Source organism: Rhyacophila brunnea, unplaced genomic scaffold (assembly GCF_057557595.1).
Source record: "Rhyacophila brunnea isolate RB1 unplaced genomic scaffold, BYU_Rbru_1.0 scaffold_1, whole genome shotgun sequence".
In the NCBI taxonomy this organism is placed as follows: domain Eukaryota; kingdom Metazoa; phylum Arthropoda; class Insecta; order Trichoptera; family Rhyacophilidae; genus Rhyacophila; species Rhyacophila brunnea.
In genome coordinates, this window is record NW_028232751.1 from 32,147,644 (window position 1) to 32,172,078 (window position 24,435).

At 33.9% G+C, this 24,435-nt stretch overlaps 1 protein-coding gene across 3 annotated transcripts in view; it reads left to right on the top strand.

The window, feature by feature from the left end:
* Window positions 1–9,642: 9,642 nt before the first annotated feature.
* LOC147079684 (uncharacterized) overlaps window positions 9,643–24,435 on the top strand; it is a 30,366-nt gene continuing 15,573 nt past the window's right edge. The window contains exons 1-6 of one of the 3 annotated variants that reach the window (XM_085943115.1): window positions 9,643–10,025; window positions 10,107–10,259; window positions 10,550–10,807; window positions 19,758–19,976; window positions 20,375–20,600; window positions 20,731–21,568. In XM_085943115.1, the coding sequence (XP_085799241.1) occupies window positions 9,890–10,025; window positions 10,107–10,259; window positions 10,550–10,807; window positions 19,758–19,976; window positions 20,375–20,600; window positions 20,731–21,568 (1,830 nt within the window). In that variant the 5' untranslated portion in view covers window positions 9,643–9,889. Of the gene's footprint in view, window positions 10,026–10,106; window positions 10,260–10,549; window positions 10,808–11,069; window positions 11,140–12,514; window positions 12,713–19,757; window positions 19,977–20,374; window positions 20,601–20,730; window positions 21,569–24,435 lie in introns of those variants that run through there. The other 2 variants (XM_085943134.1, XM_085943125.1) reach the window with 2 other exon arrangements.

Sequence of the window (24,435 nt, forward strand, 5' to 3'; positions counted from 1 at the left end):
GAATAGCGTGTAAATAGATCTAGAGCTTCCAACCCTGTTTTTACTGAAACCTGCTAACTGGGTAACCGCGGATATGTAAACTAACCGGGTAAAATTATTAGTAGGTATATGAACTAAAGAGACAAACAGCGAAAATAACATGTGAAGCTTTTTCAAAAACAACTCAGTCTTACACTCAAGTAATAAAATCGCCTGCCTAAATTACTTACTTACCCTTTAAATGGCTTACTTTTTTTGTTATTGATATAGTGTGAGTCAAATTCCATAGAATAAATAATAGCGCGGCGGTCTTTAAGGATTAGGCCATCCTCCCACGGCGCAACTTATGTCCGTCGAAACTGAAACTAAAATTCCAGCCAGTATCTAGCTAATGTATTTCAATGGCGGCTCGCTGACGGCGAGACTGGAATCTCTCAGCTTCAAAACGGTCGCGAAGAGATGCGACATGCTAGTCGCGCGGTCTCTGAAGTTTCCAGTCACCGTAAAACAGTAGTACCAACATCATTAGATTTCGGTGAAAAATCATATTTTCTTACCAAAATTGGTAGCACTTCGTAAAGCCGCTAGCGTCATATCGTAAAAACCAAAACAACCAGAGACGTCAAAAATAAATATTAATCGGAAAATTAAAATAACATAATTGTAAACGCTGCAGCGCGCGTATTGTCAGTTTTTGTACAACACAGCTGACAGTCCAGTTTGATAGTTTGAGGTTATGTGATTATTATTTCAACTGGGTTTCAGTAGCGCCGTGTGCGAAGCATCACATTGGTCAGTTTATGAGTTCCTTCACAAACCAGTTCCATCAGATTTCAGTTGCGCCGTGGGAGGATGGCCTTATGCGTGGCTTAGATATCCCACGGCAAATCTATAAAGCTGTGGGATATAGACAACTGCATTGGGTTTTTTTTACACGTCTTGTCTTGCCCGTAAATAATTTTGTTTGTATAAAAATACATTGTAAATAATGTAAATAAGCAAACTAACCGCTAAGAGGATAATAAGTAATTTTCCTGTGGTTAATAATAATTGGAAGCCCTACATGGGTCCCATCCAGGGAACTCAGAAAAAAATTTTCTGTGGTCCCATCATTTTTGTTTATTAAATTGATTTTTTCAACCCACACCATTAATAAAATGTGTGTTTGATGGATGACAGTAAGTTAGGTATAAGACAAAATGTATACTTTCTGTTAATATATTATTATAAATGCGATTAATGTTATACCTATTTAGAATTACCTGTTGTATGTAAATATTGCTGTACTTATTATTATTATATTGTGTTATTACTTAAGGCCGTGCATTAGTTGAGGTACGGTCTAAAAAGATCGTTGCTAGGTGATGCGCGGATTGCGGGTCGCGGGTTCAAATGACGCCTGTCAAACGAAATATTATTTGTCATATAAATCCAACATACGTCCATTTTATGTTCTGTTTATTGTTCTATTAGTAACAATAATAATATATTCATTGACATGTTTTCTTTTTAAAGTAAATGGGTAACGTTTTTAGTCATCATTACAAGATTTTAGAATTAATTGGCCCGTCGCCATCACGCAAAAAAGTGACGTGTTCCTGGCTCGACATTTTCTCACTGAATGCAAGCGAGTCCAAAATTTCGTCGCGCCTACAGTTAAAAATTATTTGGCGTTTCACTGATGCGTCACCTTAATCTTATATATTATGTGACGTATAAGTTGAATGGGATTTTTATAATTATATTTAATATTTTTCATAATTATTCTGTACAATGTGTTATTTATGTTCATTCATTTCATATAAATTGACTTTCTAAAAAGCCAAATTAATATCCTTTTTTCAATTTCTAGAAAGTATATTCCTAACTAATTGTGTGTGAAATTAATAAGTATGTATGTTAATTTAAAAAACGCGTTAAAACACTAATATTAGTAATATGTAAGTATTTAAAATATGTTTCGTATTAAGTCTTTCTAATGAAAAGTAGTCATCAATAATGCGGCTCTGTGCGTGCGGCGAAGGTCATTTTTTGTGCGTCCACACATTTACTCACACTACTAAAATCCTGCTTCACTTTCAAATGTTTGGAGAATAGGAGATCGGAGTTCTATTTATTTTCTTTTCTTTGTAAGTATATTAAGTTTTCTTTTTAATATTTGTTTATTCCATCAAATCCATCAAATGAAATAATAAACTAAATATTTTAGTTGGCAAATTAGATCTAAGAAATTTGACTAATCGCCTTCGCATTTTCATATAATAATCGAAATAAATAAATACTATCTAATAATTTCATTTTTGATTTGAGAACGATGCGTTATTCGATACAAAATGTATTTTTACTAGTCTATCATAGTGTCTGTGTATTATTGATGTCTGAAACGCGACATCACGATAGGTAGAGGTAGCCTTTATTTATACACTTCAATTAGTTTAACTGTTAACAGTACCTATGTGTTTACAGAAGAAACCCGTCTTCGTACAAACTAAAGTTGTAGGAGAATGGAAATAAGAAACACATGATTATACTGTCCTTCACAATATATTATAAGTAAACAATAATTATTTGATTTTACAAATACCAGGAACATTCTGTAAGTGCTTTCTTATTAACGGCCCACATCCCCAACATAGGTCAACATAAAGATTTTATGGTATTTTCAAAGCATTAGCCTGTACATTCCTTAAACGTTGTAGATAATCTATTTATATAATTTGCAAGCCTTATTATCCTTTATATTTATTTTAAACATTTGATGACTGTACCGTACATGTAAAAAAATGCGTTCGGTACATGTTCAAACACGCGCATTAGCATGATCTTACTCCCTACTTCAGTTATAGTTTGTCAATTTATGGCTAAGGCCGTATGTTGTAGTTTAACCACTGGGAAATGCCAATAGAAATGGCGTATTTCAAAAAAATACTACTTTATTCTTAGGTCAATAATTATTATAAAACAATCATTATTCGTAAGACGTTTTATCACATTTGAATGGTCAAAGACATAGCTTATAATCAGTATCTTAAGAATTAATTATCTTCAAATGCGTTAATCGTGCCAATTTTTTGAATAATAAAATGCCTAATTCTTGTCAACTTTGAGATCACAGATATTATAAATATAATTTCTTATCGTAATATAATAATGTCAACATAAATTTTACTAATGGTTTTATAAATGGGTTTAAAAATTAATAAATCTAAAAAATCATAACTCCACTGCACATGATTGAACTGAAATATGATTATATTCTAAATCATTAGATCGAGAGCTTTAAAAGAATACTATTTTATGTAATAAAAATACTTTATGCAGTAATCAATTATATAAAATAAATATAAAGGATAATACGGCTTCAAAATGATATACATAGATTATCTACAACGTTTAAGGAATATTCAGGCTAATGCTTTGAAAATACCATAAAAACTCCATTTTGACCTTCGTTGGGCATGTGCGCCCTTAATAAAGTATTACTATAATTTAACCTAATTAATTAATTATTAAAATAGCTAAATATAAAAAAAATATTTTATTATAGTTTTAAACAAGGATCTACCATTTGGCTAAAAAAAATGGAAGGCGAATGGCTGATTGTCATGAACATGATTAAACACTACCAATAATAATTATTGTGAATAATGTTTTTAGTTTTTAAATGATTTTTGAAGTTATACTTCTTTTGGGGCGAGAGTGGAACTGAGAGCTGCGCGCGCACACCGTTATGACAGTATGAAAATAGCAGCGTATCAGTCAGCTGTATACAATCGCAAGTTTTATAGTAGAAATCTTCCGTTTCCTAGGCAACAAATTTATTATTGTCGGTCATTTGCAATTCCTTACGTAAACAAACGATTAATACTTTGGACGCGGAAGACGCACACGGCGCGTAATGACCAGGCGGCCGATCGATGTAATTAACGTGCATTTTAAAGGGGGCAATTAAAAACTCATTATCGACTCAGCAGCGAATGCGTTAAATTGACATTCATAAGTATAATTCAGTGAATGCAATTGTCGCTTTAAAAATAAAAACAACGAGAAATAACTAGAAAATGAAGAGCAGGTCGAAGAATCTAGGTTATCACGAGTTTTGGTTTTGTTTTGTTACGCCAAAGAAGTATAACTTCTAACGCGCGTACAGAAGTATAAGCACCGATTTTTAAGTAGCCACATTTAAATATTTCTTTGTGGCCCAATAAAACGTCACATTTGTGAAAGTGCTCATGTAAGGTTAAATTTAGACCTGTATGCTATACAAAAAGGTTTACTATCCAGTCAACAATTATTATAATTTTTGACATCGATCAAATTTATATATAAGTTTAAAACGATGCTATTAAAAATGTTTTCCCCTGCAAAACAAATTATTAAGTGAACGTCGAAGGCAAACATTTTTCATGTACACTCACTTTATACACAATAAAATTAACGCTTTCGCTGCTGAAGAGATAATGAGATTTTAATTGCCCCCTTTAAAATGCACGTAAATTACATCGATCGGCCGCCTGGTCATTACGCGCCGTGTGCGTCTTTCGCGTCCAAAGTATTAATTAAATACGCCAGTCAATATTTTTCATATTACATGTTTATCGTTTACTCTTCCCAACAAATACAGAAATGAAAAAAACTAATCAACACTACACTACTGCACAATCCATTATTTGATGTATAACTCTTTTTCATATTTTTATTATTTTAATAAATGAAATATTTGTCTGCTACCCAGGTATATAATGAGTTGCATGAATAAATAGAACATAAAGAAACTGAACGGCGACAAAACAGAGCACCGATAAACAGAACTATGACATTTCAATTAAAATATAACATTTAATATTGAAACTGTCGTATCTCTATAGGCATTATGTTGTATAGATTTTAAATAACAAAGGTTTTCAATAAGCCGTAAAAAGTCAAATTATATAATTTATGCACTTCTAATTGCTGGAAAGCCTCAAATATCTCGTCTTAATCAATCTAATATGTTAATTGCTTAATAAAATGCTTGGGTGACTAGGTAAAATGAAATTAATAATTAGTTTAATAATCTTGTAGAGTTGTGCATGATTATCAAAACCTAACAGATAAATTTAGGTATTTACGCCGAATGGCCAACATGCAATGATGGTAGTATAATATATTGTATAAAATAAATGTTTTATTTTTCCATTGGCTGTTCTGTTTTTTCATGTTCTGTTTTGTCCGGTTACATAAAATGTCATATTATCATAACCAGTCACATAAGTTATAATTCTCTACGTGTACGTAGTTTATGCTATATCATCCCTATTTATTTGATATAAATATAAAATAAGATAACAAAAAAAGTATCTAAAGTAGATACATTTTGACATATTATTTTTGAGAGGAGCTGAATAAATCTTTTGGTATGTTACATGAAAGTAACGCTTTTAATAAAATTGTACTGCACGAACTTTCGTGCATACAAGAATACAATGTGATACGACAGCAAGCAGTATCGTTACCACGCAATTAATGTTCAATTGTAGATAGGTTATGTGACATTGATTTTTAAATGTAATATAACGATAAAAGGAAATTCATAACAAAACATCGTAACGACTCAATATATTAATTTTATTCTATTTTTTAGGATCCGGACTAGGTAAGAATATATTATTAGTGTGTTCTATAAAGCACGTAGGAAACAAGTCTAACACATTGACAAACTAATACAAATAGTGATTTCAGTATGCAGAGTTTTATTAAAATCAAACTTAACAACTTAATGATCTTGTTAATATAAGAAGGGATATAAGATATAAGTATGTTTTAATTTAAGTACTTTATACTAAGTAAATCATAATTAAATTAATATATTGTCGTTATGTATATTGTGTATGTATTGTCATAATATGTCGAGAAAAGGGCAAGCATCATAATGGTATATATATATCTTTCCTTCAAAGTGTATTGATTGTTCATAATTATTAACACTAAAAAAATCACCCTATTCTAATATCTTAATCCATTTTTTTAATATGTAAGTAGCATATCATGTCATATTAAGATGTAAGCTAATTTTTTTTTTTTCTCTTGTGCCCTGAACCCAATTCTTCACTCAATATCATCGTGGCGAAGGTTCCTCCGCTGGTTATCGTTAGACTTATGGGCACCTTTTACATACGTAAACACCCATATTATACCCGTATGGTAACACAAAAACAATAAAGCATGGTATGTATTATTCACTGTTCTGTTCAATTTATATTGCATAATATTCATTTCTTTGCAAATAATATTAAATAACATTAATTATTTTATGTTTATTTTGTGCATAAGTAGATGGTACCCTACCACAATACGTTGATTTCATTAATTACAAATAGTATGCTTTATTTTTGTCTCTCTCCCTCTCACCCTCGGTGGTAGTGTTAGTCCCCCCCCCCCCCCAAGAGAATGATGCTCGATCCTCGTATTTGCGGGTCGAGAGACAACACCCGTGCAATCATGACGTTATCATGAGGTCTTTGTCAACGTGATCAGTGATAGCTGTCCACTTATTAATATGTTTCTAACTTTAGTTAATCATTTTATTCAGAGGGGGCACAAGATGGAATAGGATGTACACAGGAAGATAACGTATGCACCAGAAGTAAGTGTTATAAAGGTACAAATAGACGCAAGAACTCATTTCAACATCGAAGGCCGGAGAGATGCCGTAGAGAATCGCGTTGGCTGGAGGAAGGTGACGATTGGCCCCATGGATTAAATTGAACTACAAAGCCACCGAGAGAAGAAGATGTCTTTAAAATGGGGCAGCGTGGCGCGGATGACACACATTATTAGAGACGATACTAATTATAACCCATAAGGCCAGGCAGGTCGCACATTGAAATTCGTCTCGACTTGGGTATGGTCATGAATAACAACTGGGCGTACTGTTGCAAATCTATTCCGTTCTCACAGGCGATGCTACGACGCAGGACAGTGATAGCGCGCGGCTTGTTGAAACGAATGAAAAATCAGTTTCGCATAATATGCGCCCATGCTATATTTTGTTATTATACCTGCAATATTGAGTGAAATTTGATACACACATGACACAAGCATATGTTTTTTCTACCAAAAACGTCATACCAATGCTAAGTGCAGCTCTACATTAAGTGACATGTGTTTTGTGAATGATAACTAAATCTCATCGACAAATTCGAATTGCAGTCAGACGGTTTTCAATATGCGACTGGACTTAGATAGTGCGCACACAATAACAAATTGTGTATGCGACAGGTCGCAGCGACTCGTAGGTGAACATTATAACAGTGTTTATAGCTGCGTGTTAGATGTCCATCGCTAGAACCAAAGTGGCCTGTGTCTAGGCATGGGAAATATACTCGGTAAACTGCGGAGAATAAATTATTTAATTACACGTAATTATATTACGGCCATTTTTTACTAAACGGATCCTCACCAAACCAATATTTCAAGTGATCCTAGGCAGGTAGTTACTAAAAGTCATTCGTCGAATTTCATTTTTCGAATAGCGTTTTTCCAAGCCCTAAACTGTCTGTTTTTGACCTTCGACGAGCATGTCCCCCCTTAAGTTGGTCGAATTTGTCTGAATTAAGGGCATTTTAAAATTTGGAGATTTCTTCACGACGATGCAATTCTCTTAAATCAGTGACACACTGCAGATCAATAATCTCAAGTTGTAGCTCTATCGGTACACTAACAATATCTATTGAAAATAGATCGCGTACTATTGCTAAACAAATTTTAATCTATTGTCAATATTTTTTTTTAAAAATTACAAAAAAAATATTCGTAATCAGAAGTACAATTAATGATGGCGGGCCGTAAAAAAATACCCGGCGGGCCGCAGTTTGCCCCCCTCTGCCATAGACGAAACTTTTGATGGGATAATTATTGTAACATAACTATTGTCTAAAGCTATTGTGCGGACTAATAAATATACACTTTAACAATAAATAGTATTGTAATAAAATATTTTCTGTACCGTAACTATATTCAGCTGCAAACGCTTTGATAATGATAAATTTAATAAATTAATGAACAGTGCAAGGTACATGTATTTAGTACATGGACCTTCATTACTTACTGACAACTAGAATCTTCGATTTGTACTTTAAACCTAAAAACATCTCAAATAAAAATCTTTAAAAATATGTCACGTTGAACCATTTTTTTAAAACTTTATTATGTACCTATCCAATTTGTTTCAAGTTATAATTTTTGTGAACTCTCACGGAGTCCCTAATATGCCTCGCGGTGCCATAGGCTACCACAGAACCGGTTGGGAATCACTATGTTGGGACTCGTGCCTACCTACACGAACCGATTCGTTGACTTGCACAGATCGTGTGGGCATTGGAGTCATTGGTCAATCATTTCTACGCTTATGATCCATAACGAACAGTTGCTAGTGTAGTACTTAAATATGATTTATTTAAAATAATAATGCTTTCTGCAATAAGTAATATTCTTTAAATGTTTATTTACGTGTTAACAACCTAATAAAAAAAACTAATTTGAACTGTATCCCCCCTTTTGTAATTATTTATTTGAATGTCAGTATACGTAGGTACCTAACTATTTACTTCTAAATGCTACCCAACGGACATTTTGAACAACCACATGGCAGCACTAAGACCCATGGGATCGATGAAATCACCAAGTTCGGCGGATGTACGCAGTAGCGAAGAACAATGTACTATCAAGAAGAGTAGAGTAAGTAATATAATGGAATTTATCAAAGAATAACATGGCTTAATACGACTATGTTCTAAAGAAATCAATTTACGGGATACCATACCATGGATAAGGTGGCAACCCTAATCAGAAATGTTTTTTTGCTAATGTTCGTGATTGTCCTATTTTTAATATCAAGTATACCTGCATTATATCTAAAAATAGCAACTGAATAGATGAACGATGTTTTGTGAGATGTACCTAGTCAAAGGAGCACCGTGCAATCTCTTTGGATGTAGTGTATAATAATTAATTATATTTGTCTCCATACAGTGACACAATAATACAATTGATAATTTTTCAAATCTCCACCTTTAAATGCATAATGGTAAGATATAAAATAAATACTTCTTAGTATAATTTGCAGATTTAATAATACGTATAAGACGTACCTATGTACCTACATGATATATTATGAAAAATACGTACTATATTTTTAGCTGGTAAGGACCAGTTGACAATTATTATTATACCTGTTTGGATTCTTAAAAGTAACTAAAGGAAGTAAAAAATGGATCTTAGCTGGTAGGTACCTATATAATATTATTATAATGTATACATATATTTATTAATTTTAATGTGTATGACTTTTCGTATATTTAGGTGAGCATGATAAATATTATTGAAGGATGATCGACATTTTGACAAAACAATAATAATAGTTAACGACTACAAAAGAACCAGATCATGGATATAAAGAAGTATTATTATTAAGTTTAGTTATTTAGATAATACAAGACAGTGTTCTTTATTTTCTAGGTAGGTGCGTAAAATACGGCACGCCTGGACACGATAGTGTTATCAGACCTTTTCTGAATAATCCCGTATTTTCTTCGAGTTAAATATTATTAGTACCTATTGTCGACCACTTTTTTACGTGCTCGTTAGCCTTATACCTTTGAAGAATCAAATACGTGCGTGAACACAGATAATAAAATAGTTGTTTGGTAGGGTGGCTTTGTGAAAGATTTTCCTAAATAATTTAGTAAATAACTTGTGAAGAACTCTCAGTTTATATCGGATAACAACTACTCTTATGTAGTGATTTTGTGTTTTATTTAACTTTACTTGAAATACAAGCCATCAGTAATTCAATATAGGTTAATACTTGACAATTTTATTATAACGGACATTATCCTACAGAATATTATACAATTGTTATGTTTTGGAGATGCCGTCGACATCTAGACCCCGAGGATCATGCGGCGGTGCTAGTAGCACTCAGAGGACGACTCTTGCAGCTCCGATGTCTGAACGACAGCAAATGGCCCTGGTGATGCAGTTGACATCCCAGGAGAATAATTCTGGTATGGTGGTGATGTGCTGTTTTTGACATATCCCCCTGCTTGCATATTGATGTGATTTTACAGTATTACCTTCTGTTTTAGCTTCAACTAGTGCTGGTCCCAGCTTAACAAGATGTCGTGAGCGCAATGAAAGAGGCGAAACTGCTTTACATGTCGCTGCAATTAAAGGCGACTTCGATCAAGTTAAGAGACTCCTGGATCAAGGAGTTGATCCAAATGTGGTGGATTTCGCAGGTGAATGCAATTGTTACGCGTAGTTTAAATGGTTTTGTTGTTTGTGTACATTTAAGAACGGGGAAGTAGGAAGGTAGATCCTGTTTTGATGTTTTCATGTAAACATTGACACATTAATATGCGAAAATTCATAACAAATATGGGATAAACAAACCAACGGCCTCTCACGAACTTTATATGGACGTGGTCTTTAGATATTAGAATAGAAGTACCTAGTAAACATGGTTAATTTAAATAACAATATGGATAGGAAATAGGTTTCAAAGTGGTTTTATTCATTCAATCTTTAGGCTGGACTCCTCTTCACGAAGCCTGTAGCCACGGCTGGCACCTGATAGCTGGGATGTTAATACATGCTGGCGCTGATGTCAATGCTCGTGGGTTGGATGACGATACTCCTTTGCATGATGCTGCTATCAATGGACAGTTGAAGATAGTCAAGTGTCTGATAGAATCTGGAGCAGACCCTCTTTTTAAGAACAAGAAAGGGAAGATGCCATGTGATGTAGCCAACCCTCCAGCTTATGACTACTTGGCATCGTTTCAAGGTACGTAATGTTGAATAACAATAAGTAAATTTTGTTCTTATCAGTGTTTATTTAGTCTCTGTCAATATTTTATTATTTTTGTATGTTGTGTTCTCATTTCTAACAATGTCCGCGTGTCGCCCTCTTACGGTTCGAATACAAATGAATGTTTTGTGTTGCCAAGCGTAGGTCAGAGTTAAGAAGATGTTCATAAATGCTCTAAGGAAATGTTATTTTGTACAGTGTTCTCTTCAAACCTCTCTTGGCTTTGCGCTTACACGGCGCTTGTCACGTTTTTTTTAATATAGTAGCTTTCCGTGAAATGCAGAGGAGGATAACTTCTCAAAACAAAGGTACACACCTTCGGAACGAGACCGGAACTTCCGCAAAACTAAAATATCGGATACAGGCAATAAGGAGGGATCTTCGCTTTTGTTTTTAATAGTAAAATAGTTTTTGTGTCGTGATTTAAGTGAGTGAGGACTCGCTTACCGTGGCCTGGCCACTAGGCAGTAGTAATGACCTCTGCTTGACGTGACAGCCAATAGCGTATAGCTTTACATGTACACAATAATATATGCATTTTACAGACGCGATTTTTAGGCGCATTCGCAAGTTAGATAATACAAAGAATAGTTCTGATGTTTATTTTCGTAAATTCAAAATGTCTGATTGCCGAATATTTTTTTCTAATATAAACTCGCACTGGTGCTGTTAAGATGTTAATGACCTATAAAGTTGTGAGATAAGAAAGCTGATTGTTTTTTGGTTGTATCCGTCGAATAGGTATGTGTTTTTTTACTCAAATCATGTTAGCCAACTAACCTACACCCTTATTAACAAAATATCTCGACTACCATTGCAGTGTTTATACCAGTATTACTTTTGTTCACATTAAGTACTTACTATATTTTAAAGCAAAACTAACAGTATCCTAACATACAATTATTCTATAGTATGAACCCTAGACTCTTGTTTTTATAATACAACTATTGTGGACACTTGTAGTTTGGGACAAAATAATATAAACAGATATTATTAACATTTCATTTCGAATCACGGTAGCTGCTGATTGGCGCATTTGACATTCCCGTGTCGGTCGGGATTCTAAGAAAGCATTACATTAGTATAATTAGCGTCGCATAATATAATGTGGGTATTTCGTAGGTAGCCGTGTACTTTCTATTGACTCTGTACCTAATTATTATTATAACTAATTGATATTCCCTGTCTGCATTGAGTCAACTATCCCTCTAAACGGCTTCGTCCTTTCGATGTCTAACGTCATTGTGGTCATGTTTCTAATTATTATTATTATATCCATTGCAATTTGACCTACTCCAGTGACTCGGCACTAATAGTAAAAACAGCTGATCGGCGTACCATTGTAAGCTTCTCAAAACGACGATATATTATTATGTACGCGTTCTCGACTTCAAATAATAATTCGTATCTTGGATTGAAACCCAATCGTCTGTTCAATATTATTAATCTGTCCATCACGGCGCGTGGTTGTCAAACCCAACATAACAATAAGTGATGTGTTGAATTCATATCATTCGAAAGCTTGGGCGAAGGAAGTTCTGTAGTATAATTTATAATATAGTGAAGTGTTAATAATAGTACGGAATACATAATAATATATTAATGGAAATTAAATATATTTCTCCGCAACAGATTTCGCGACATTGATACATTTCGTTTAGACATTGACAGTACAACGATTAACATATTCAGTGACGACTCTCATGTCATTTTTTTTTCCATTTTGCCTATACAAAATATACCTATTTATTATATTATTTATTTCGAACATTTGGGCGTTGTGTTTATTGCGCGTATATCGAGTAATATTGTGACGTGATTCAAGGGACAGAATGAATAGAAACACGCACAAGGGAGGTTGGGGGAGAGCTTCAAAGTCGGGTAAATAAAATGTACTTTTTTATCAATCCATTGTCAAGAGGGTAACATTTTTGACCTTAAAATATGACAAAATATCATTTTTTTTAAATGTAACAAAGCATTATGGCATTACTTTGTTTAACATTTTAAGTGAACTATTGGCAATGACTGTAGTGTTTATTATTGGAAGTGGTTTATTTTGCATTCCCTCAATAAGTTAGGTATATCTTGGGAAATGGGAACACAGTTGTTGACTGAAACACCCAGGCTATTCTAAATATGAACACTCATTATCATCTAGAGCGCGATAACTTGGGGTGGGTCCTGGCTTCCTATAAAGACTATCTCCACCTGTACACTTTTCAAATTTAGTTGTTGGTAGGCTCCGTCAAGTCTAAATATTTTTGTCTTTCTCTTCTGCGACATTGGATTATTCGACATTACTAAATTTGTCTGCTCACTGTTCATGATTACATGGTCATGTTGTACATGATTGAACCAGCAGTCTCCCAATTTGAATTAATTGAACTGCGGAATAGAAACACCGTATGGGTCACTTTTGACAAAATTACATATTGCATTTTTTGCTACAGTGTTATCATCATCAGCGGGGGTCGATCCTCTACTGGATGAAGGCGTTTCCCATAGCTCTTTCCTCTTTTCTTGGTCCTTAGTTCTTCGCATTCACTGAACTTTCCAGTTGTTTTTAGGGTATGCCTGTGTTTGTTCAGTGCCCCTTAGGTACTACTGTATGACTGCATTTGTCCAGCAGTTGTTCACTCATCGAGCGACATGTCTAGCCCATCCCACTTCATCTACTTGGCGACCTCTATCGTATCGCGTACTCTTGTCTGCCTTCTTATTCATTTGTTTCTTTTGATGTCTTTCCGCATTATGCCCAACATGCACCTTTACATACTATGATGCCCTACTCATAATTTGTGGCTTTTTATAAATTAAAGGTCCATGTTTCACATGCATATGCGACCACTGGTAGCAGACATCGGTAGAACATTTGACGCCTTAAATGCATTATGATCATTTTCGAGGAAATTAAGAGGGTCACCTTTTTGTGAAGTGTGATGATTTCACCTTGGACAGCGCTTTTTTTCCCAGACCTTTGTCATCAGATTAAACATAGGCTTCAGGATTGCACTCAAGCTGTACTTGAGAAATTCAGAAATTCTTTATGAGGCTCCAGTTCGCCTCAATGAGGTCGGATTCAGATGTGTACCGCTCGTAGATACGATCTACACTATCTCGTACAGCAGTTTCGAAGTCGATCCGAATTCTGCGGCTTCGTAGCTTCTCAACGTCGATTCGTTCGCCCCTTGTAGACCTTGCCTGGCAACTGAGTTTTACTTGGATATTTCCATGATCGCTATGGATATCGGCGCCTCTGTAAGTGCGCACATCGAGAAGTTCCTTTCAGTGCTTCAAGCTGTACAAGAAGTGGTCAATCTGCGTCCTAGTACGTCCATCAGGAGACGTCCACGTGTATTTGTGAATGTCTTTGTGGGGAAAAATGGTGCCTCTTATGGTGAGCTCGTTCAGGGTGGCGAATTCTACGAGCCGCTCACCATTGTCGTTGGGGTCACCTAGGCCGTGTCGTCCCATCACAGTGGGGCCAAGCACCGGGTCCGCTCCTATTCTTGCATTATAATCCCCCATTACAATCACGCATTCTCTTCAGGGATGGGGAGACTGCCCCGTGGAGTGAATCGTAGAAGGCACCCTTTGTCTGCGCGTCTGCATCCTCAGTGGGGGCGTAGCACTGAAAGACGGCCAATGAGTCTTGAAGAAGGCACGTATCAGTCTCTCCGAGATTGGTTCCCGTTTCATGAGGCAACAGGCCGCTCTTTTTGACATCAATACTGCCACTTCCTTGCGATGATATTGCTCCTGACCTGAGTAGACAATAGAGTAACCCTCAATAAACTTTCTCCCGGCTCCTTCCAGCGCACTTCGCTCAGCCCTAGGATGTCCATACCGCTGGTATGCGTGTGGCGTGCAGGTCTTTTTTGGGGGTACGCAGGGTACGAACATTATATGTCCCAATGCGCATGCTCGAGTTGTTGGAGAGGATTAATCTACCGGTTTCATTGTCCATTTGCATGCTGGGTTGTCGGTTTACAGAGCCGGTTATTGTCTGACGCTGCTGTGATGTTGTTGTATTAATCGGTTGCTTTTAAGGAGGCTAGGTGATTAGCCCAGTGCTCCAGAGGCCTGATCCACGAGGGCCCCGAGGGTCGCCCTTCGCCCCCTGTTGTTAGCTACAGCTTACGCTGCATTGCCCGGAGGTCGTCGCGGGGAGGTCAGCAGGTGGAACTTGCTGACAGTTTGGCATTTCCCAACTTTTGCTATGAACGCAACTATTGGCGTCAATGTGTCCACTTGGGGCCGACCAGTCGTTGATCACACCGCATCTTAATATAATATGACAATGACATTTACAATGTCTATTTATCTATCTATTACAATGTATTCAATTAAAGTCAGTGGTCCATATTATGTAAATGGATAATCAATTGGCTAGACAGAATAATTTATAGTCTATTAAATGTACTCAAAGTCGAATAATTCTATTCCGAACGCGGATGTTTATTTATCCAAGTTTTGCACTCTACACCTCTTGTGACATTTCACTGTCGAGTGATTCACCTTACTTATATTATGTTTATCTGTCGCAATGTGATGCAAAACGTAGATAAATAAATATCGGCGTCTGTGTAGAATTTTATTGACTTGGTATGTGCTGAGGAGATGTAATATATAGGTATTACAATAGAAGTTGATAAACAAATTTGTTTTCACTTATTGGATTTCCCGTCATGGATCTAGATTTCATTGGTGCTTTTTAAATTGAGAATCAATTGGAACCAGAATGCATTTTTAGATCTAGCAACACTGTTTTGTTTCTTAATTTTTTTTACAATCTGTACAGCGCCACTTACTTTTATTGAAGTATCTTCCAAAGTCGCATTGAAAATAATTTTTTGCCTTTTAAATCTTCCTTATGATTTGAAGGTTTTAATAGCAGTTGCCACTCATTACTTATTATCACATTTACTTATATTTTCGATTTTATCTAAGATCTCACTAGACTTAATGGCGGCCACCTGCAGGCATGTGCTATTGATTTTTAGCACTGCTCACAATTGAGTTATATTATTATGCCCATTCTGTCGACTTTATTGTTTTTTTTTTACTATCAGTGCTTTCCTTATGTTGTGTAGTAAACATCTTTCAAATTCGTTATGGTCATTATTAGGATTCTTATTGAGATTTAGGAGTGTCTTCAGTAATTTTCCAATCTTTGTAAAATAATATCCTCTTCCACCATGAATCAACAGTTTTTCCATCACTATATTTTACAAGCACTCTGTTGGAATTGGCTTGTTGTAATAATTAGATCTTGAAAAGTCTTATAAAATTTTTTGAATTCATTCATACGTCTGCCATTACATTCCTTCTAAAATTTTTCTCTCAGCAGATTTTTTTGGAATTCTAATCTCTTTATAGCTGTTGGAAAGTATCAAGTGATGTGTCGTTCATAAGACCTACTATTTCTAAATTATAAATATAGTAACTATCAGTGGCGAAGGGTGGAGGTAGGCTGTTAAGATCCGCCATAAATAGTGCACATTAAACTTTTTCAGACATACATATTTTTTTTCATTGAAATAAGACTACAATTCATAGAAAGTGTTGGTTAGTTTTTAAAATTAAATTAAACCCTGAGAAACCAAGCGATATTAGATAATAGTCAAAAAATACATGTCTATCTATAAAATATCTAAAATTATGCAATTAAATCATACATAACTTTGAATATTTTATAGATAGAATAATATTTTTTATTTATTATAGTTTGGTTTAGGCAGGGCTTAATGAAATAAAAAAAATGAACCAACAATATGTGTAATATGTATTTTTAATCCAACGAAAACAAATAACTATGAATGAAAAAGTGTGCACAATTTTGTCGTATCGCCCAAATTAGGCCAAAACTATTATGGTTTCGTTTGGGCAGGGTTTAATTGATTTTCAAAAACTAACTAACACCATCTGTAAATTGTAGTCTTAGTTCAATAAAAACAAATACATATGACTAACAAAGTTTAGTGTGCACTATTTATAGCGAATCTTAACAGCCTACCTCCACCCTTCGCCACTGGTAACTATGGTTAGTCCACGTTCAGTTATAACTAGTAATAAGAACTGCACCAAAGGTTTTGGAATAAGTTATGATATCACTCTGTAAAGTGGATGGATGTCTTTTGTAGGATTACTGCATGGGTTGGGTGGGGAAGCTTCTATTGTGACAATAAATTATAATAACGGATTGGTTAGGTTACCTACCTGTAGGTTTCTATTTATAACCATACTAACAATGATTTCTATTAATATTTTTATTCATTAGTAATGTCTTAACATTATCTTTATGTTAAGTTTTACATTTTTTTACTTTTGACCTGTAGATAAGACGCCATGTTATGTATTTAATTTTGTGATATTGATGAAGAATATTGTTTGGCAATTCTGCTCATCTCATTGCAAAATTGTTGGTGTTTTGTATTAGTATAAATCTAATCACTTATTTAAATGAATGTTGCAGTCTCATTAGTTACTATCAAACTCATTTAATTGCTCCATCAGCATAAAACATTTCATGTTACTGGCATTATGGACAAATATTAATATTTTCGAAGGGTCAATCCATATTTGATGAAACGCCTTCGTCATGGAAATCATTTTACACCGTTAATGGACGACTCCCAATAATAAATAGTGCAAGTTCTTATTTTTCTCATTGTGTAGATCATAAACTACAACTGAAGATTTATTTTTGAATACCAATTATTTACTTCAAGCTATTATGTAACTGCCAATCAAATTCACAAGTGTCATTATGAGTAGGGTGCGGATTTATATGCAACAAAAAACATGATTATATGCATGCACATCTTAAAATCATTAAAATATGCACTAAAACAAAAGAAATATGCAGTTAAAAATTGATATTTTTTATGGAAAAAAATTGTAAATAAACATCACAGATATTACTGAATAAAAATCGTATAACAAATTAATAATCTTAATCAATATAATACAATAACAAAAAAATACAAATAATAAATATAAAATATAAAATTAATCAATTACAATTTTCAAAATAGTTTTTTGACTAGTAATGCAATGTAAACTAAACACAACTTAAAAAAAAAATGACACTTAAATATTCATAACTATTATTCGCTGTTTTTTTTGTCCGAAATTTTTTTTTTAATATTGTGCTCTGTCATTAAATTTTTCCACATCTGCAAGTATGCAGGAAATGACCCCTCAACGTCCACAGAGGTGATTGCGCAAAATTTAAGTAAAGGTGCGTGAGTTGACTTTTTCTGATAAATCCACAGCTCGGGGATGCCGTCAAGTGCATCTAAACTACCTACCTACTTACATAATTTAGTTATATTTCGAAAAAATAATTCAAAAAAATTTAAATTGTAAATGCAAAAGCCCTAAAATATGCATTTATCTATGAAATATGCACTAATGTCTCAAATATGTCCTAACGTCTCAAATATGCATTTATATGCACAATAAAATTTCATTTTTGGATTCTGCCTCTTTCAAAACAGATTTCTGTACAACTCTCATAGTTGTGCATACTCCCTAACAAAACATTCACTAGCATATAAATCCGGTCCCTAATTATGATAACAGTCGAAAAACATACGGGCTGTACTTACATATTAGCATATTTTATTGACATTTTTAGTTGCCTTTGATTATGTAGAGTAACATGTATCTTTGGAGACTGAATAATGATTAAATTAGATAAGTAGCTTTGAATTTTGTTTTTTTTTTTTAAATATCAGTGCAAAGGAACTTAATTCAAAACTAAAATATAACATGCATAGGGGTTGCAATACCGAATGAAAATCTAAATACTGGTTTTTCGGTATTTTAATTTAGAATACCGGTATTTATATTGGTATTCGTTAAAACATTATTAAACATACGTAGGTACTTATCAGTAAATATAGCTATTAAAATCTCTTTAAAACATTATTTTATACCAAAAACCTACCTAGAGTCTGTCTTCTATAAGCTGGCGTGCCGGTTACCCCCCGCTTCAGCATCCATCTCGTTCCCTCCCATTGAAAACTTGCAACAGTTGCACAATGCTTTCCGTGTGACATGTACGCCAGTTTATAGAATACATACTCTACATACATGTATTATGTTGACATTTAAAAACTTTATATTGATCATAATATTGTAAAACTGGTGATTTTTCAAATAATTTCAATATTTTCATAATTTTAACAAAACCGGCTGCAGGAAAAGCTTCTTAAATTCAACGCTTGTACAGTCATGAATAATTTTATTATACGAATAGAACATTTATTTTGTCACGAATGTTTTCTATTTCAAAATAATATTCATGCGACAATTATATAAATATGTTTGATGAATTTTGTTTTGTTATTATTTCACTTCTGTTAGATGCAGTCAATATAATATTTGCATTTTAGCAGCACGTAACTCACACTCACTTTCAAAAACTTAAACGAATGTGCTTTCTTTATACCGAAAATTCCGGTATTCTGGATCTTTAAAACCGGTATTTTAGTATTTATACATACTGGAATACCGGTTTTAAAATACCGGCATTGCAATCCCTAAACATGCATCAATATTTTTGACTGTTGATATATTTGTTATTTATGTTGTCACTGGATGGATGGCAATTATTGTAACTCTTTATTTTTTTTCAATAATTCAACTCTATTTGTAAATGCATAACGCGATCCAATTCAATTGGCCGAACTGATTCTTTGCTTTAAATGCAAATATATATTAATAAAATGAGATTTTATATAGGTTATTATGAAGTTTCTGTAAAGGAACAAGGATATTTCTTCAGTCTTCAAAGAAATTTTGGCTTATTTTGATCGTTATGAAGTAGTTTACTTCTGTCAGATGAGTGGTGCGAAGTTAGGTTTCAACCTTCAATTGATATGTTATGGATGCATGTGTTCTATTTGAATTTTAGAAAGTGTATCGGGCCAGAGAGCTTCACACGCTGGCAGATCGAGAGATGATAACAAGAAAGTTATTTCTTTCGAAGACTCATCATCTTCTGGATGCAGCTCATCTATAATGGAGACCGCCACAAAAACTTCAGATGACAAGAACGATTCAAAGGAATCCAGTTCATCGGGGGGAACTGAGAAACCCGTTCCGACAACCACCAACACTAAAAACAATGAAGGTATAAAGTTTTGGAATAGGAATTAATAAAAGCGGCAGCAACGAAATATAATATGTGGTCTACATACAGTTTGTAATCTGGAAATTTTGTCGAATGTTGAATTTTTAATTAACATAATGTCAGTACAACTATTTTTCTAATTTGTGCAATTAATTACACCCTTATATCGAATGGGTGAGTTCTAGAATATAGGAGAGGTGAGAGGTCACGAATTATATGTTAATCTAGCACGTCACAGGTATTTCATATCAATTCGAAGACAACTTAGAACAAGTTAAAGAGATTTTCCATTTTTATTTAATTTTATATTAATAAAAATTATTTCATGGTATCAATTTATTGTGAATGGTAGAAATTTTAATTAAATTCAATTTAACTAAATGTAATTTGACTTACAGGTGACTCTAGTTCCAGCACAATTAGCAGTGCAGTTGTGTCTTCAACTCAGGAAGATTCATCGGGAACAAATGTGACCCAAAACAACAAAAGGGTTCTTGAAACTGCAGACTCAGGTGAGACCGAGGGAGCTGATGATGAGGCTAATAAAAGGAAAAAGAGAAAAGAGACTGAACCCGTCAAGGAAACTGCTAAACCTTTACAACAGCCCAGAGTCAATGTTGGAAGGTAGCTAAACAATTCTATCATTTATATTTTCTTTCAATGAGATTATATATTTTTTTATATATACCTACCTACCTATTATGTGTTAGTATATTGAAAATATTTTGAGTTTTATATCATTTTCATTTTACAGAAATGCCATTATTGCTGGAAATAAACCTCCTGGGCCAGCTAGTAAAACTGGGGTGGCACCCCTTAGTAGAGGAGGTGGCCCAGTGCAAACTTCCAATTCTAAATCTTCGGTGACTAGTGGAAATCAAAAGGTTTCGACTCAAAATAATCAAACCAAGAATGTGACCAATAATTTGTCTGGGACCCAAAATAAAAGTGGGCCCGGAGGAGCTCAGAGTGGCTCACAACCCGGAAAAACAAACTCAGTTAGTATAAAGCAATCGCCTTCAGGTCTTTCGGTGACTCAATCCAATACAAAAGGTGTTACTGATAAAAAGAGTCCATGTGCCAGTCCCAAACCTCCTGTATTTGTACACGTCAAAGAAAATGACACTGATGTAGAAGAATCAAAGGCTGTCGATACCAGTGGTCCAAAAGTACCACCGCTGAAAATTGTCATCCCTGGTGGCGTGGGGGGCAACGGCGGGTCAGGGGGCCAGCAAGAAGGAGAATCAACCCAGCGAGGAAACACTAAAAATAGAGGCAGTACCTCAACGTTACCTTATATTATTCATTTTAATATTAACTCTGCTGGTGAGACTGTTCCTGTAAATGCTGAAGGTGGAGACAATACTACATCAGACACAAATAAAGATGATAAACGCCAGGCTGGCGGACCGGATGATAAGGCAGGCACTGGCCAAAGGGTATTACGGTCTCATAGAAATACTGATGGCATTGAGAAAGACAAGGAGAGGGGTCGGAGCTCTCCCCATATCTCATCATCAGCACCTCCTTGCAGTCCTAGTGGGGCCCCCGGACCGACAAAGACTCCTCCACCTTCTAGCGCCAATCAACAGGTACGGATATTGAATACTTTTATGTATATAGTCTGTACATAAATTGAGGTGCTGACGATTAAACGAGTATAGGTGACATATAATTAAATACAGTTTCACATTGCCACAAACTTATTTATATGTAAAATACGATTTAAACATGTAATTATTTTGTATGAAAATATATAAGCATTTTATCCTCAAGACTTGAATATTTAGGTATATCCCATGGATATGGTGTATAAAACTTGATTGTTATTTTCATTGTATGTAATAAGAGCTTGTAAATTCTTGAGTTTCGAGAATCCTTATATTCAAGAATATATAAATCCTTGATAAACTTCTATTTATGGCGACAATTTTCATGAATTTATTTTTAAAAAAAAATCTGGCCAAGTCCAAAGTTGATACCTTTGAATTGAAGATTCAATCCGGACTTACGAATCTCATTTTTTTTTTGTATATGTATATGTTTTGTATGCCTGGTTATTTTGTTTTCGAATTCAAAAGATTCTCATATAAAAATGAGAATCAACTTTTCTAATAATTTTTTGGGACATGAAATCTCGATAACCCCTATTAGTAACTGCATATTATTTAAATGTTTTGGCTTATCTTATCCTTCAAACACTAGAAATATTAATAAACATTAAGAAATACCATTTTTTGTAGAATATTAAAATGGAAATGATCATTATTTGTACGTATCCGCTTCTTGTGTCTTAGGTTCGAATCCATGTCTTGACAAATACACATGTTTTCTTTTAATGTGTGTTTGGTTCTAGATTATGGAGCCTTGAGCAAGTGGCTAACATCAATTTCTCATAAAAAAGATCTCTTAAGGGGGAACATGCTCAGCGTAGGTCAAAATGGAGCTTTTGTTCTATTTTCAAAGCATGATCCTGGACATACCTTAAATGTTGTAGATAATCTATTTATATAATTTTGAAGCCTTATCATCCTTTATATTTATTTTAAACATTTACAAAATAGTATTCTTTTAAACCTCTTGCTCTAATGTTTTAGAATATAGTCATATTTCTGTACATAAATGTGCAGTGGTGTTAAGATTTTTTACATTTATTAATTTTTAAACGCATTTATAAAACCATCAGTATAAATTATATCGACATTATTATAGTGAAATATTTATGATAAAAGATTATATTCATAATCTCTGTGATCCCAAATTTGACAAGAATTAGGCATTTTATAATTCAAAAAATGGGCAAGATTAACACATCTGAAGATAATTCTAAAGATACTAATTATAAGTTATGTCTTTGAACATTCAAGTGTGATAAACATCCTACGAATAATGATTGCTTTATAATAATTATTGACCTAAGAATAAGGTAGTGTTTTTTTGAAATATGCCATTTCTTTTGGCATTCCCCAGTGGTTAAGCTACAACATACGGCAGTAGCCATACATTGACAAACTATAATTGAAGTAGGGAGTAAAATGATGTTAACGCGCATGTTCGAACATGTACTGTTTAAAAAAAAAAAAAATTCAGTTAGGTACATGTTCAAACAGTATCTTTAGAATTATCTTCAAAACTGAAAAATACTATTTTATGTAATAAAAATACTTTATGCAGTCATCAAATGTTTAAAATATAAAGGATAATAAGGCTTCAAAAGCTCCATTTTGACCCACGCTGAGCACGTCCGCCCGTAAGAAACCGCATCTAAGTGTAGAGCCAATGAAAAACAATATAATTTATAATTGTTTCTAGTGCTAAAGACGCGCTAGGCTCGTAACGATTAGGTGGCCATTAGATATAATTAGCATGCTATTTAAATGTGGTAATTAATTAGTAATTATCTAGTCAGCAGTCAATTTCATATCTTGTATTATTTGTTCATACTTCGCAAGCATTCAATGATTTAAAGCCAATTTTTTTATTTAATTTATTTGTCATTAGGTACCTACACATTCAGATTTGTTAAACATTTCTCATTTTTTATTTCAAACTCTTCTTTTTCCCCTTCTGATTTTTTAACACTGAAACCTCATTTTATTCATTCATAATACAATAAACATATTTTGAGCAGGAAATGTACTTTTACATTGCAGCGGGACAGGTAGTTCTATTTTTTCTGCTGGCTCCACTTTAAAACCAGGCACTGTATATCGACTCAATTGTTTCATGAGTATTTTATTCCAACCCCTTGAAGAAGGTTCGAACTACATACACGGTTACAAAAAAAAATAGTTAGCCTAGTTTCTTTTACGTACCTACACATATTCTTGCGCAGTTCTTATGAAAACTTGTGTGTGCTAATATGAATCATAATTTTATTGTAACTATGGGATGTATCGTCCAGTGAGCCATAAATGGATCCCGAAATTTAAATTTTGGAATACGATGTTATAAAACAGGCATGTCTTTTCCAGTGAAATAATTATATTGAATTTATATTTTCTTTAACATTTCTAAAAATGATTTTGGTAAATATTAGCGGACAATTTAACTGCCTGTTATGACATATCTAATACTAAAGTTTTCTTCTGTTTATGAAAATATGAAGAAGCATAGAGCGATCTAAATTGTTACCTGAGGTAAACAAAATATTCACAACGACAGTGTCGAGTGTGTGCATAAAAATAAAGGTTTAACCAAAAAATGACCGCCTTCACAGGGGTGAGTATTACTATATTTTATCCAGATATAGAGTAATAATTTTTCGGAAAAAATTTGCTGTGAATATATGATTGCCATTATGTATTTATGTACTTCACTTTAAACAATTTGTTTACAAAAAACATAACTAGGGGGAGAGATAGGGTAAGTGTGTATTCGAAATTTCATTAAATAAATAACTGGTACTTAGTTTAGAATATAGAGTGATTTATGTAAAAAAAAATCTTTCCACACATTA